Source organism: Enhydra lutris, unplaced genomic scaffold (genome assembly GCF_002288905.1).
Source record: "Enhydra lutris kenyoni isolate GAN:26980312 unplaced genomic scaffold, ASM228890v2 scaffoldscaffold44, whole genome shotgun sequence".
Lineage (NCBI taxonomy): Eukaryota > Metazoa > Chordata > Mammalia > Carnivora > Mustelidae > Enhydra > Enhydra lutris.
The window spans coordinates 9217861-9234831 of NW_019154128.1; the positions used below are offsets into that span (position 1 = coordinate 9217861).

General features: G+C 38.6%; 1 protein-coding gene across 1 annotated transcript in view; it reads left to right on the forward strand.

The window, feature by feature from the left end:
* The window catches only part of LOC111155836 (AF4/FMR2 family member 3), a 531558-nt gene that overhangs the window by 318614 nt on the left and 195973 nt on the right, over positions 1-16971 (forward strand). The window contains exon 6 of the mRNA XM_022516254.1: positions 11527-11607. Within this exon, the coding sequence (XP_022371962.1) occupies positions 11527-11607 (81 nt within the window). The remainder of the gene's footprint in view (positions 1-11526; positions 11608-16971) is intronic.

A 16971-nucleotide genomic window follows, 5' to 3' on the forward strand; every position in this document is an offset into this window, starting at 1 on the left:
GGCTCCATGAGAAATAAAACCAGAAACAAAAACATGGCAACCGTGAGGAATATGGATGCCTTGTATATGCATTGTTTGTCTGCCCCACGGTACTCACTGTTCCATATCTGTTGTATTCCATGTTTTATCCCCAGGACATTTGCATTGCCTTGCACCACACAGTGGATGCTCAGAAATGAGTTCAGTTGGATGGACATCTGGATGCACTAGTAGAAGCTGAATTGATGGGTCTAACTAAGTCATAAACTATTCAGCATGATTGCAGACCCCTTCTCAACTATGCCTGGTATTGTCAGCAAGGATCAAGGAATAGAAACATCTGTCTCAAATTTGTAGATTGTCCATTTGCTTTTGCGTATTCTGAACCTTCTTTCTCACTTTCTCCCCATGGAGACATCTGTGAGATCATCTTTGCTTCCTCATTGCCTTAAGTTCTTTTCTTTCCCCATTTAAAGACACAGCATCTGAGTTCAGGGTCTTATCTTCCTTAGACGTCATTAATTTGGTGCCTGCCTCTTTTATCTTCATTTCTGTGTTCTCAAGGAATATCTTTTCCCAAGGGGTAAGCTCTTTACCAGGCTCTACTAACCCAGTCTTTCTTGTTGCTTTTCTTCTAGTAAAAGTGGTTATTCTCCTGTTTTCATTTTGGCCCTAACTTCTCTTTACTTGTGGACCTATGAACTTCTGGGGGGAAATATTTTGATCTTTTGCTTCTCCAATTTGAGGATATTTTGACCTCATGGTTTAAAAAGAAAACAAAAAAGATGGTTTCTTCCAGGCTCCCCAGCTTTCCCTCCTCCTCTGGATTTGGCTGTCTGTATCTGGAGTATGTCAGGAGACATTTCCTGTCTTCTGTAAAATCATCCTGCCTTTTACATTCATTCCTAAGACGAATAGACATCCCTGCTAGACTAGGGTGGTGCCACTCAGTGATTTCTATAAATCACCTCTCAAACTGAGAAGAAATAGTTGAGTGAAGTTCATAGAAACCTGCGTGGTGGAGGGGAACTTAGCTGAGAAAGGGCTTGAAAGGGAGAAAGATGTGCCCCGTTAGCAAGGTTGTGCTAAGGGCACCACAGCTGCTGAGACTTGCCTTCCCTCTGGGGAACCAGACAGCCTACTGTACCAGGAACTTTTTATCTCAGCCCCAGTGGCTCTCAAGGTCTCTTCTTGTCCAGGCTGCCTGCCTTGCTCTGTGCCCTGCCTCCAGGCCGACTCCCGCCCCTGAGACCAGATTGCTTTCCACCCCTGTATTCACCTTTTCCCATCAGCTCCATCAGGTCTTCTTAGAAGAGCTCTCAAGCCAGTGTACCAGCTGAACTGCCCTAACTGTTGGCCAGGGGTAGTCTGTAGGCATAAAGACAAAGCTTCTAATTCTTAAGAACCCCAAACTGGCTTTCGGAAAGAGAATGCATTCTGCTTACTATAATTGTCCCATTTGAAAAAAATACCAGATGATGCGACAGCAACCCCTCCCCTCTCTGCACATGGTGCCCTAGTGGCAAAGGGAGTGAGGGAAGCAAATTATTGTTTAATAAGCACACTTTCATTATGCCTTCTATTTGACTATGAATAATTAACCAGTTAAATATTAAATAATTAACGGAGTGAAATAGATTAAAAAACAAACTCATAAATGTCTTCTCCTATAGTCATCCCAAAGTCCAAGCCAAAAGCTGCCAACACTAATTATAAAAGTAGTGATAACAGCAGTGATCACCTTCCGAGGGCACCTACTTCATGCCAGACGCTGTGCTGGGTACTTTGTCTGTCACTAACCCTTTTAGTAATCCTGCAAGATAGGGCGATTAACACCAATTCACAGACAAGGACATCAGTAATCAGCAAAGCAAACCTGCCCAGGGTCATTCTGCCAGTTCACAGCAGGGCCAAGATGACACGTGGTTTCCCAGATGCTGACTCCAAACCTGTTTTGTTCTGCCATTCCTCTTCTCTGGAATTGGGAGATTTTGTCAAATGCACATTTCTGATTATCTGTCTGTGGAATTGGGTTGGGCAACATGGTAAAAGGAAAACATGGACAAGAATGTAATTATCACCCTCTTACCCTTCTGGCTTCCATAGTCTTTCTCTCTGTCCCAAATAATACCTTCTCTACCCTTAGACACATATGAAAGAGCTGTTTCATTGTTGCAAAACACAGCTAGTTCTGAGATTAATTACAATCTATATGTCTACGAACAGGGCTTATTTCTGGTGTTTGTGCTATCACGAAAAGATATTATGTAGATCAAAAATAAGGTGACAAAGATAACATTAATAAAACGACCTTTCTCATGAGCTGGTCAGGAATTTGCCTCAGTTCTTCTAAACCGAGACTTAATATGACTTATTCTTAGAAACGATACAGGAAAATACCAGCCTCACATTCAGAATTTGGGAAATTCTCTTACTGCCTCCAAATACTTTATTTTTTTAAACCATCTTTTAAAGTTAGACTAATCAGTGCTTATCAACAGGAGCACAAGACTCTTAAGAGCGCAGGAAACTGGCAGGTGTCTGTGTGTTGCAGCAGGAACTCAGGAGTGAAGTTGTCACCTGGGTTTAACAAGAGTCATTAAGTTCCTGCAGCTGTATACTCAACATTAAAACCCTCTTCTTTAAATTCTGAGAACCCAAAGTAGATTTTACTTTTTTTTTTTTTTTTTAGATTTTTTTATTTATCAGAGAGAAAGCGAGAGAGAGCAAGCACGCGCCCGCATGCATATGCAAGGGGGAGCAGCAGAGGAGAGGGAGAAGCAGACTCCCTGCTTAGCAGGGAGCCAGGCACAGGGCTGGATCCTAGGACTCTGAGATCATGACCTGAGCCAAAGGCAGATGCTTAACCGACTGAGCCACCCAGGTGCCCCAGATTTTACTACTTTTATTATTTTAGCACAATGTTCAATTCTAGAAACAATCCACAGTTAAAGAAGAAGAATTGAGATATTTTTAAGCCCAGGGGGCAGAATGAATATTGAAAGCCAGGAAAATCTAAAAATGAATTATAAAATGTACGGTTCTTATTCCAGAAGGCCCCAAGTTAATAGATTAGACAGAATGCACTTAATACAGAGGAACAAGAGAATAAGACAGGTCACATCCACCTTCTTGCCCCAAAAGAAAACTTGAAAACGGTAAAACTGCATCTAGAACAAGAAATCTTCAGAAAAGTCTAAAATGAAGGTTCTGGCATGAAATAATTTTTTTTTTGAATAGCCGTTGTATCTTGGCTTCTGTCTGAGCTCTTATCTTTTCGTTGGAGAGTCCAGAGTTTGCAGGGATGCTGAAGTCAGGGAGATGAGATGGGTCTGTAGTACACAGGATGGATTTCCTTAAAAGCACTCTTTACATGTGAAGGAAATAAGGAAAGGCCAGACACTACATGGGCATGGGAGAACTGAAAATCTTATGGCCCAAGGAGGAAGTGTGATGCACACCCTTCAGGCCACCTTGGAATTTCCAGTCTGAAGGCTTACTTTTGTGTTTTTCCATCCCCACCATAAGCCCATGGGGTCATATTGTTATCTAATACACGTGTTCTCTTTGTCTGTGAAAGCTGATTTTAAAACTTTCTCAATTTGATTCCATTAATCTTTACTATGTGGTGCACCCTCTGTTTTATCCATTGGTGATCAACCTCATTGAGAGCCAAGGGATAGGCTTAAGTTAGAAAGTACTGGCTGGTGAGCACTGTGAATGCTATAAGACTGAAGAACCACAGCCCTGTACCCCTAAAACAAATAATACATTATATGTTAATAAAAAAAATAAAAATTTTTAAAAAGCACTGGCTGAGATTAGTTAGTGTTCCAATCTGAGATTCTCCCATCCAGGGGACATGGAGGAGACCAGAAAATATAGATATGGCTCCTGGGAATCCCCCCCTCAGGTCAATTTTAGTTCAAATTGGACATGTTCCTGAGTTTTCAATATAAAGAAACAAGTTTTCACTATGATTTTTGGTAATGCTGCAGTTAGACATTTTTATTGGTTATTTGCTTACTTGTAATTTTAGTAGCCTAAGCTGTACTATAAAAAAACAGAAAGTGCTTTTCTTTTCCAGCAACCACTGTTTTTCTAAAAGCTTTCCATGAGTAGTATTTCCATGAAAATAGTGATCGTTGTTATTCTTAATGGAAATGAATACACTGTATTTACCATTATTTTGTGGACTCTAGATCCTTCTTCTATAGTAACAAAATGAGGATGTTCTTGAATTTTTGTTGATTTAGGGGGTAACTTCAGCCTTCTTGTTTGGAGCCCCAATCTGCGCAGCCTTCAAGTCTGACCCTGGAGTCTGTTGAAGTCCAGGGATGCAGGCGCCTGGGTGGCTTACTCAGTTAAGCATCTGCCTTCGGCTCAGGTCATGATCTCAGGGTCCTGGGATGGAGCCCCGTGTCAGGCTGCCTTTGGCAGGGATATATGTCTCTCTCTTCCTCTATCCCTCCCCATGCTCATGCTCTCTCTCTCTTGCTTGCTCTCTCTCTCTCTCAAATAAATAAATAAAATAAAATCTTAAAAAAAAATAAATGAAGCCCAGGGATGGACTGACAGTTAGAATGCACTCCCCACCCTCGTGAGGAAAGAATGGGGGAGCTGCTTCTGATTCTTCTTACTCGAAGGCTGGTGCTCTGACTCCCAGGTATGGGCCTGCAGCAGCGTTTCCCTTCACCAGACACAGTGCTCTTGTTAGCTACCCGCATTTAAAGGATATGCAGTGTAATAAAAATGACACTGTTCTGTTGTTGGCAGCACTTATCTGAGAAGAGTGTCATAACATGAATAATACGTGTGAAAGAACTGAAAAGCTGAGGGATTATTCGGATACGGAAACTGAAAACAAAGTAATGCTCTGATCTGCAGCAGCCACTGCCATGTATAAAAATTGACTTTGGCATTTTATATTTTTATTCCCAAGTGACAGAATTAATCCCATGTTTTATTTTGAAAAGAGTGAGTTTCTGAGCACAAAGAATTCTGGAGTTAGCTGTGGTCATTTGCCAGGCCTGTGGGGATAGACACCCTTTTTAGCAGACCTCAGAGTTGGCGGCAGCTGTTGAAACATTGCTGAAAGAGAAAGAAGAATTTCAGTCTCTCCTGATTCTGGCAACCTTCGTATGTATTTGGTAGGACAAGTATAGCTTATTGGTGCCATCATTTTAAAAGGAGAGAAAAGAGAATCCCAGAGAAGTTAAACGAATTCCTATTATTTTATCCATTGTGCTAGGCCTCCAAAGAGCTACAAGAGAGTTTCAAAGACACAACCCCTTCCCTCAAAGAGGTTCTGAACTAATAGGGGTTTAAAAAATGTTTAGTCTGATAGTGGTAACACATGAAAGATAAACTCACAGCCCCAGCTAGCGTGGAAATGTGAAATAAGGGACACAGATCCTGTGTAATGCAGAGTGCTTGCTAAGGATCACAGTGGTCAGTCACTTTCATACGGAGACAAGGCATGAGAAAGAAGGAAGAGGTAAGGGGCGCCTGGGTGGCTGAGTCATTAAGCATCCAACCCTTGATTTCGGCTCAGGTCGAGATCTCAGGATCGTGAGATTGAGCCCAGCTTTGGGCTCCCTGTTTATCAGGGAGTCTGCTTAAGATTCTCTTTCTCCCTCTTCCTCTGCCCTCGTCCCTCCACTCTCTCTCGCTCACTCTCTCTCTCTCAAATAAATAAATCTTTTTTAAAAAAGAAGGAAGAGGTAAGTGAAGTTGGAGGAATATGGAAGGAGAAACAGAAAATGTCGGGACAGGAAGACATAGGGCAGGACAAGAAGTAAGCCCATCTGGCAGGGAGGAGGGGAGGACCATATAGAAAAGTAGCAAGCAGTAACACTGCAGTGTTTCTTGATGGTGCCATATGACAGAGCATCTTGAATGCTTGGACCAGAGTCCTTGGGAGCTTTTGAGCAAGTGCGGTGTAGAAACTATTTTAAATAAAACACTTCGTTGACAGTGATCAAGATAGAGTGTAGTGGGGCGACAGTAGACAAGGAGAGAGACCAGGGAAATTATTTCTCTATTCTCTGATTTTAATAGGAAAATTTAAATATTGTTCAGAATTTTTCTAATTTACTCAATTTGCAAACTAAATATACTGTGCAGATCTTTATACTACAATATATACATATTGAACTCTCAAGATTTCAAACTAAAATTCAACTTTCATTTCTTCTCACCTCAAATAATAAAGAGTCACACTGTGTAATGAATAGATCCCCAAACCTCTGACCATTTATCCTCGGACAGGCAGATGCAGGTGATGCCAGAGTAAGTTGGTAGCTACATAGAAGGGAGAGGGTTATGTAAAATGAGTACATGCAAGTCTGCTCACCTTGATGTTCTGGATTCCTGGGACTCAGGGTCAAGTTTGCTGGATAATAGACATGAAAACGGACACTGGCCCATGTATCCCATGACCTTCTGAAAACTGTTATGTAGAGGATAGAGAAAAGTTGGACAGTTAATGAAATGCAGTATCCTATACTGTTATCATTTAACCATCTGTTCCTTCATTTAGCAGAAAAGTGAGTGTATTTACTATAAAGAGACTTGGCATTTGAAGCTTATCTAAAAAATAAGAAGACACCCTGAAATATGTCCCTTGGGTAACTAGACATCTGCTTAGAGAAATGGGACTGGTGAGGCTGTGTTAAGACAGATATGTCTGATTCCGAATCCTACCATTTGGCTAAGGAACCCAAACTCAAAACCGGAGCCCTCTTAGTGTTGAGGAATAGGGTGTGACCTCATTCCTAAAGGACAAGAAATCAAAGAGGAACAAAGGCAGACAGATCAAAGAAGTGGCAAGGGACTTTAGAAGATCAGAAGGTAGCTCCCTAAACTCTGGAGTAGTTGGCCTTACATTCTATTTTCATCCTGTCTTAGATAAATTCACAGCCTGTGGTCAGGGAAGTGGCTACTGGACAGCCAAGTGGGAGAAGGAGGAACAGTGCAGTGTTGAAGGACTGGTTAAGACGAGAGAAGTCAGGAGCATGAGTGAGGGTGAGGAACAGTGGACACAGTGGCATGGGATTGACCACCTGACAACAGACAGGAATCTTTACTGTGAGAATGCTGTGAGATAGACTAAGTGAAATTTTAGCAGTTATGAAAAACTTTACCTTTGTTTACATTTTAAACTACTAGAAATAAGGTACAAATTAAGCACTTTTTTGTTAAACCAAATCTTATCTCATTGTTATTATGTCAAGGCTCTGTTCCCATGAGAAAGCTTAGGGATATTTTCTCCAGTGTAGAGTACAGAATATACTTAGGGATCATAATAATTGCTTTAAATAACTTTCTGTTTTAATACTACATAGTTTATATTAATCATTATTAGGTTAATTATCGGTTACATTTGCATAATGCTTCTTTTTTTATAAAAACACTTTCCTAGGGTGTCTGGGTGGCTCAGTCAGTTAAGCATCTGCCTTTGGCTCAGATCGTGATACCAGGGTCCTGGGATCAAGTCCTACATCAGACTCCCTGCTCAGTAAGAAGTCTGCTCCTCCCTCTGCCCCTACCCCCTGCTTGTGTTCTCTCTCTCTCTCTCTCTCTCTTTCTCTCTCAAAAACAAATAAAATCTTTAAAAAAAAATTTCCCATATATTCTCTCATCTCAATTTCCCAATATCTAAAGCTCATAAAGAAATTCTGTTTCTCATCTTAGAGATAAGAATTTTTAAACCCAGTTTGGTTTTAAACAGTACTATCTTTTATTGAATGATTAAACATAAGGGAACCTACGCTATGCTCTTTAAATGTATTATCTCATTTAATCTTCATGATTAAACTTTGAGATTGTTAACATCTCTATTTCCTCTGGTTCTAAAATACCACAAGCTGAGATTTGATTGATTCCTAAGTCTGTGGTTTGAAATCACTGCAGTTTACTGAAGATGTGATTTACCTAAGCTCACTGAGCTAGTAAGTGACAGAAGAGGAAGTAGAAATAATCTAAAGTATACATTTAAATAGTTCATGTAAAGAATTCTTATGTTTTTGGAAATTCTAAAGATTTAAATGTTTTAAGCAACGCTGTTGTCTTTACCCTTCCTTCATATATTTAGCAGACTTCATTAGATGGAAAAGTCACATGGAAATACTTAGCTAGAATTAAAATAAAGGTAATAATTTTGCATTGAAATATGGGCGTTCAGTTAATTCAAGGAGTTAATTTTGAGTGCTTAGTATATAATGTGCTTCAGTCTACACAACAATAAGTAGGCAGTGTCCCTCTCTGAAGAAATTTTGAGTCCTTCTTTACTGGATTATGTTTAATAGATCTGGATGTTATTGAAAGAGATTACTGACATTCTAAAGTACGATTTCTGTTCTGCTTTGGAGGAAGGATATCAGAAGAGGGAGAAATGATTTTGTGCAGACTGAGGTGTATACTCATAAAACTGAACACAAAAAAGAATCTGACCTTTACTATGAGAGAGAAAAATAAGTGCATTGGAGGAGCATGAGAAGAAAATTGTTGTATCATATTGAAGTAGAAGGGGAATCAGCAAAGGCCTCAAGACATAGATGATGTTTGAAATGAGCCTTCATGAGTGGATAGAAACCCAAAAAGCATATAAGAATAGGGCAGTCACACACAAAGAGTATAGTGTAAATGAAAACAAAGACTGTAGTTTCCCTTATACACAGAGTGCATGTAGACTAACAAAAAAGACACAAGGCTGAAAACCAGGACCTCATAGAAGTTCTTGAATACGAGGGTGAGGTCTTTGAGAGCAAATGTAGTGGAGTGAAAATCAAATACTGGGCTGGAAGTATGAGATATATGTGCAAATTTCAGTGGTGACATTATGAATTCAATGAACTTGGGCAAGTCAGTTCATCTCTTTAAGCTTTGACTCCCTCACCTGCAGTATGGGTGTAGTGGTGATTAAAGGTTGAGTGTGAATTTAAAAATTTGTTAAGTTTTTAAATTAGCCACTTGGGTGGCTCAGTTGTGAAGCATTTGCCTTTGGCTCAGGTCATGATCACAGGGTCCTGGAGTTGAGACCCACATCAGGCTCCCTGCTCAGCGGGAAGCCTGCTCTTCCTTCTCCCACTCCCCCTGTTTGTGGTCCCTTTCTCACTGTGTGTCTCTCTCTCAAATAAATAAATAAAATCTTAAAAAAAAAAAAAAACTTGTATGGAAGTGCTCTGAAAACTGCAAAGCACAACAGGAGACATCATGGCCATGGTCACCATCATATTGTTATATATATATAATCGTATGTGAAGATTTTGGAGCAGTGAAGCTTTTTGTCTGCATCTGTAGTCTAGGGAAATTGAGTTGGCTGGAGTGTAGTGGATTGATCAATAACAAAAGAAACAGAACCAATAAGGGAGCTATTAAAGTAATTCAGGTTAAAAAGGTGTGATTAGGATGGCAGAGATACTGCAGAGATACTATTCAATTTGGCATTCATTCAGAAATATACTGAACACCCACTTTGTTCTGGACACAAACTTGGCAGTCCTGCTTAACAGCCTCCTCTAAAGAGACAACAGGGATAGATACAGGATAGAATGGGAGGATACTTGGGGCTTTGGGGAGCAGAGGTAAGACCAGAGAGGGATAGAGACGGTCACTGGATCTTCCTTTGCTTTCCATTGGTGAGACCTCTGTAACAGCAGAATGGAGGGAACATCTCAAATGCCTACGAGCTTAACCCACCTATGGCGCAGGTGTCAAGGTGGGCGAGAGATGATAAGTAAATCCTTCCAGGTGGATTTGACCTTCCCCTCTGCTCCCTCTCTGTGTGGCTCTGCCACTATCCAAGGAGCTGAAGGAGGAGAGTTACCTTTAAAAAAAAAAAAAAGTGCACCTGAATGTTTATAGCAGCAGTGTCCACATAGCCAAACTATGGAAAGAGCCTTACTGTCTGTCAACAGAAGAATAGGTAAAGAAGATGTGGTATATATATACAATGGAATACTATGCAGCCATCAAAAAAACCAAAATCTTACCATTTGCAACGACATGGATGGAACTAGAGGGTATTATGCTAAGTGAAATAAGTCAATCAGAGAAAGCCAATTATCATATGATCTCTCTGATACGAGGAATTTGAGAGGCAGGGTCAGGGGTCGTGGGGGATAGGAAGGGAAAAATGAGACAAGATGGCACTGGGGAAGAAGACAAACCGTAAGAGACTCTTAATCTCAGGAAATAAACTGAGGGCTGCTAAAAGGGAGGGGGTTGGATAGGGCGGCTGGGTTATAGACATTGGGGAGGGTATGTGCTGTGGTGAGTGCTGTGAATTGTATAAAACTGATGATTCACAGACCTGTACCCCAGAAACAAATAATATATTATATGTTAATAAAAATAAAAATAATAAATAAATAATAAATAATTTTTTTTTAAAGGCACAAGACTACTCTTAAGAATTTCTTTGATTTGAGGGCGCCTGGGTGGCTCAGTGGTTTAAGCCGCTGCCTTCGGCTCAGGTCATGATTTCAGGGTCCAAAACTTATCAGGTAAACGCCAAGTAAGTTTGCTGGTAATCAGAAATTGATTGATCCAATTTAATTGTACAATCATTTAGTAAATGCAGGTACCTTCCAGGAGATGGAACTGAAGAAGAAAACTGCAAGTGTATAAACAGCACTCCCCCTCTCTCACGGTTTAGTGAAAGTTTCTGTCAGAAAGCAGATGACAGGGGCGCCTGAGTGGCTCAGTGGGTTAAAGCCTCTGCCTTCGGCTCAGGTCATGTTCTCGGAGTCCTGGAGTCCTGGGATCGAGCCCCGCATCGGGCTCTCTGCTCAGCGGGGAGCCTGTTTCCCTTCCTCTCTCTCTGCCTGCCTCTCTGCCTACTTGTGATCTCTGTCTGTCAAATAAATAAATAAAATCTTTAAAAAAAAAAAAAAGCAGATGACAGATGATTGTGTGTTGAGCTAAAGTTGTATTCTTAATACTGTGTTATAAAAATGACACTTATTTCTCTCCCTCCCACCCTCCCTCCTTTTCTCTCTATTTCGTACGTGTGACTTGTTTTTTTTTCACTTCTCCCTGAAGGAAATTTTTATGAAGACCAAAGTGTTGTGTGGGGCTTATTGGAAACTCATCCTAATACTAGTTTCTACTAAAATAAAGACTCCTCTCATAATGACCCTAAAGTTACTTTGTACATTCCTTCAGAAACACCCTGTGAATTTTTGTGGGATTGAGTCTAAGCGAAGCAGCCCCCTTTGTACAGCGTTTCCCATAGAACTTTTACTACTAGGTTGTCCCTTTACTCAGGAGCTTAAATGAAGCGAAAATAGGACAGCCTTGCAGACCTTTTTAAGATACAAAGGGAGCATGGGGATAGCCATGGAACCAAGAGTTGGTAAAATTAGGAAAAGAGATCATGAAAGCAGATCTCACATCCTTTTTTTTTAAAAAAAAAATCCCTTTCATTCTTTATTCATCTCTTCATTTCAATCCCTTCCCGTTGTTATTAAGGCAGGCTCCGATAGCTACTGACTTTAAATACTCCCTGTATTACAGTGCTGTTTGTTTTTTCCCACCATTTAGGAGATGACCTGGCTCCCACCACTTTCTGCAATTCCAGCACCTGGCAAAGTGGAACCAAGCAAATTTCCATTTCCAAATAAGGTGAGATCTTGTAACGCTCAGGAGCAATATGTTTTACTCACGTAGAGATTTCGTAGTGGATAGTGGGTTTTCCCGTGATTTTTTTTTTCCCCTGTAAATATTCCTACCAGAGGCATATGGCTGAATTTCAACAGTCTGCAAGCATGTATTTATTCGTCAAAGGGAGAAAATTAAGCTTCCACTTCCCTACTCTCGGCAAAATGTGATGCATATTATAATTGTCATTTTTTAAAAGATTTTATTTATTTATTTATTTATGAGAGAGAGAGAGAGAGAGAGAGAGAGAGAGAGAGCATGAGAGGGGGGAGGGTTAGAGGGAGAAGCAGACTTCCTGCTGAGCAGGGAGCCTGAAGCAGGACTTGAACCTGAGACTCCAGCATCTAAAGGCAGTTGCTTAACTAACTGAGCCACCCAGGTGCCCTATAATTGTCATTTTATCTAAAAACATTTGTGAAGTTGAAATGCACCATATAATCATCTTACACATTCAGTGTGATTATCTCTTTTTTTTTTTTTCCTGAAAAACTATTATTAAATTAATGATGTATCTTAAAATCAGTGTCTTGGAATTGAGGACATGTAGTATATAATTCCTCTTTGGTATCTTTTATAAACCTTAAAATATTTTCTAGGACTTTAAAAAACAAATTTTCATTTTCTAAGGACAAACACACACTCAAAAATTAGCCACAATATATTTAAATTATACACGAGTCTAATAGGTTTTATGTTTTCCAACCATGTAGCTAATATATAACTACATATTCATAAAGATGAAATTATGCAGATAGAAGAAGCAAAATATGAAAGTGTCTGGTACCCTTGTCCAGATTTTATTTCCCTACCCAGAATTTACTCTCAGGAGTTTGGTGAATACCATTCCACTCATCTTCCTTGTGCATGATAGACATAAATGATTATAAGCAGTTTTTAAATTTTTTAGATAAAATAAGCAGTTTTTAAAAACTCTTAGATGGTATAGTTCTAAAAGCATTTCTTCTAAGAGTTGATTCTTTTTGGATACCATGAATGCATATTATTGCTAAATATTAACACTGTAACCTTTTAAAGTGAATTGTTAAAATAACAATTCATTATAATTATCACAGTGGTAAATTTCATTCTGAGCTGATTTTTACTTCCCTTAACAAAAGGTATTTAAAGATCTTTCCAAGTAAAAATATAGAGATGTTCTTCATTCTTCTTAATTGCAGCAAAATATTTTACGGTATGAATCTGTTGTAGTTTATTTAATCAAGCTCCTTTTGATGGACACTGAGATTGGTTAGGATTTGTTATCACAAACACTATTATAACGAACATTATTTCTATAAATGCCTCTTTATATGCCTCTTATTGAAAGTGTCTAGTGTGGATACCTAGAAGAGGAACTGGGTACCTGACTGTGTTTCAGCAGTATTTCTTTATGCACCTTTGCCAGTGTTTAACATTATCTGGTTTTATATCATTCTGTCTGTAGTGAGGATAAAAAATTGATATCCCATTGTTTTAATTTGCATTTCTCCAATTACTTCTGAGTTTGAGCATTGACTATTTTTTCCTTTACAAATTGCCTATTCATATCCATTATCACTTTTAAAAAATGATTTGTACAAACTCCTTATATCTTATTCATTTGTCTGTTATATATGATGCAACTATTTTCTTGCAACCTTATTTATGTATGTTTTATACTAGCAAAGTGTTTAATTTTTATGTCAGAGAAAATGATTTTTCCTACTCCAACATTCTAACAATGTTCTCTATTTTATTATCATTTTTATAGTTTGATTTTTGGGTTTTAAAACAATTTTTATAGATGGTATAACATAGGATTCTAGCTTTATTCTTTTCAGTGGTTAGTAAATTATTGTAACACTATCAACTGATTAGCCCATGTTCCTCTCAGTGGTTTGAAATCAAACCAAATCAACAACTGAATTTCTCATAAATACATGGATTTGTTTCACGACTGTCCAGCCTCTTTTTTTTCAGAATATTTATCTAATTCTTTCCCAATAACTCATTTTTGAATCAGAGGTCAACAGGCTTTTTCTGTAAAGGATCAAGATTGTAAATAATTTAGGCTTTGCAGACAATACCTAAATGAGTAAATGTGGCTGTGTTCAGAGAAAATTTTATTTACTGAAATAGGTAGTGGCACAATATATAAAGAACTCTTATAACCCAACAATAAAAAGGTAAAAGAATGGGCAAAGGATTTAAATAGACATTTCTCCCAAGAAGGTCTACAAATGCCTGATACCTATATGGAAAGACACTGTCAGCCTTGTTAATCATTAGAGTTTCAAATCAGAACCACACAGAGATACTTCTTCATACCTACTTAAATAGCTAAAATCAAAGACAAACAATAACCAGTGTTGATAAGAGTACTGAGAAATTGGAACCCTGCTATCAGTTGCTGGTAGGATCAAAATGATGCAGCCTCTTTGAAAGACACTTCAGCAGTTCCTCAAAAAGTTAAACATCTGGTTATCATATGACCCAGCAATTCCACTCTCAGGTATATACCCAAGAGAACTGAAAAGGAATGCTACCAGGTGTTATATATTTATTTACTGAACTCCTTTTGATCCTGGGAGACTTTTTTTTTTTTTTTTTTTTTTTGGTGGACTTACATTTTCCAAAGTGGGGAGAAGAGAATGCGTAGCAATAAAATATATGACATGTTAGATGATGGTATGTAGTGAAGAAAGATAAATCAGGGAGGAAGATAATGAATGCTGATGGTGAATGGAGATGGATGAATTTTAAATAGGGAGCTTAAGAAAGACCCTGCTGTGGAGGTGACACTTGAGCTGAAGGTAGAGAAGGAGTAAGTCATGCAGACAGTGGCCAAAGAATTCTGGCAGATGGAGTGAAAGTGCCTGGATGCGGGAGGAACATCAAGAACAGTGGAGTCAGAGCGAACCAGGCAAGGAGCAGTAAGTGACACCACATTGTCCTGGGCCAGTAGGACCATTGAAAGGACTTGGGCTTTATGTGAACCGAGAAGCTGTTAAAGAGTTTTGCAAATAACAAATATGTTGCATTTTACCCTTCTTATTGTGTCAACAGGAAGCTGTACATCTTTGCCATATTCATGACATTAACAAGGATGATTCTAATCATTGAGTGTAGTTGTTATCAGTAGGTATAAGAATTGCTTATTGTATGTCCATCTCAGGTAGATTCCTTCTATTTCTAGCTTTCTGAACATTTTCACGGATTGATTTATTTTTTTCATTTGTAAAGCTTAAGGTATAATTTGCAAACAGTATCCTGCAAGTTTTGAAAAACACATATGCTCCTGAGACCATCCCACTCAAGATATAGAAGCATTCCATCACCTATGATTAGTTTCCTTGAGTATAGTGGATTGTTCATTTGATACACTTTTGTATTCAATATGCCAATATTTAATTTAGGAATTTTACTCCTGTGTTCATAAGTCACCTTGGTCTAGGTATCTTTTTGTGTATGCTAGTTCAGTTTTGACACCAGGAATATAACAGCCTTCTATAATGATTTCTTTAGCTTTCTACCTTTTTCTGTGTTCTGGGATACTTTATATGACATGCCCTTCCTTAAAGACATAGAGTAACTCAACCATAAAACATACTGTCCATAGTTTTCTTATAAAAGTAGATCTTTAATTTTATTTTCATTTTCTTCTATGCCTATCGGCTTTTTCAAATTTTATACTTCCTCTTGGATTAATTAATCTTTGTTTTTTTCTTTTTTTTTCCCACCTTTGGGATTTTCAAACATCTACATAATACTCTGTTTTTCTAGTAATTGCCTTCAAAATTTTAATACATTAACCTAGTTAAACTCATTTTTATCAATACCTATAATTAACTCATATCTATATTCTACCCCCAACTATAAAACAGTTAGTTTTACTTTGATCTCCCTCACCATCATCTCTCAGTGAGATTATAATATTTCAAACTGTCATTATTATAGCCATTTTTTAGCATTACACCTTAAAAATTATTTGTTAGTTTCTAAATTGGTCATTGTTTCTTGTATCTCAACTCTTCCTCTTTTTAAGATGTGCTTATTATTTTTGCTAGTGTATTTTCAAGCAGGTTTTTAGTCCAGACATGACCTAGAGTCTCTGATAGTCCTTTTTCTGCACTTACCTTTAAACCTTCCATATCTCCTCTCTGTTTGTTCACTCCTTCGTTGATTTCATCTAATTATTTCATCTAATTATTGCTTTAAGTACTCTCTGTGCCAAGCTTATGACTTCTGATTTTATGTCTATGGCCTCTTCTCCAAACTCCAAACTCCATACTTGATTTCTGCTTACTTACTCAACATCTCCACTTGGATACCTAACAAACATCTTAAGCTTGATACATCAAACACTGAACTTTTAATCCCCTCCACAAGCCTTTTATCCCAGTGTTTCTTATTAAGTGATTTCTCCATTTTTGCAGCTGGCTCAGCCCAAAACCCTTGGAATCATCTGTATTTGTTTTCTAACACACCTGTAACAAAATACACAAAGTGGGCAGCTTAAAATAAAAGAAATTTATTCTCTCATAGTTCTGGAGGCTGGAAGTCTGACATCAGGGTGTCAGCAGGGCCATGTTTCCTCTGACGGCTCTAGAGAAGAATCTTTCCTTGCCTCTTCCTAGCTTCTGATGACTTTCATTTCTGCCCCTACATACATAAGGTTTTCCTACTTCTGTGTGTCTCTCTGTCTCTAAGGACAGCAGTCATTAAATGTAGGACCCATCTTAATCTAGTGTGACCTTATCTTAGCTTGATTTTACCTGCAAGAACCCTATTTCCACATAAGGTCAAATTCACAGATTCTGAGTGGACATGGGCTTTTGGAGGATGCTGTTCAACTCAGTACACCATCCTTAACTCGTCTTTTGCCCATATCACACATCCAGCCCATCATTAAATCAAGTCTACTCTACTTTCAAAATATATCCCAAATCTAAATGCTTCCCCACCATCACAGCTACCTGCTTGGTCTACACTATCACCTCCTGTATTAATTACTGCAATAGCTCCCCAACTGGTCTTCCTGTTTCCACACTTGCTCTACCTGCCATCTCTTCCAAGCCATCATCCATTTAGTGTGGACTCTTAGAGTGCTCCAGCCATTCGTCCTAGCCTCTAGCACGTAGTCTCTTCTCTAAACAGTAGCCTCAACATTTTTTCAAGTCTTATTTTTTAATCAATTCAGCCACTCTGTGTCGTTTGATTGGAGAATTCAGTCCATTTACATTTGAAGTAATTTTATTGATAGGTATATGCTTATTGTCATTTTGTTAGTTGTTTTCTAGCTGTTTTTGAAGTTCCTTTTTGTTCCTTTCTCCTTCTTTTGCTCTCTTC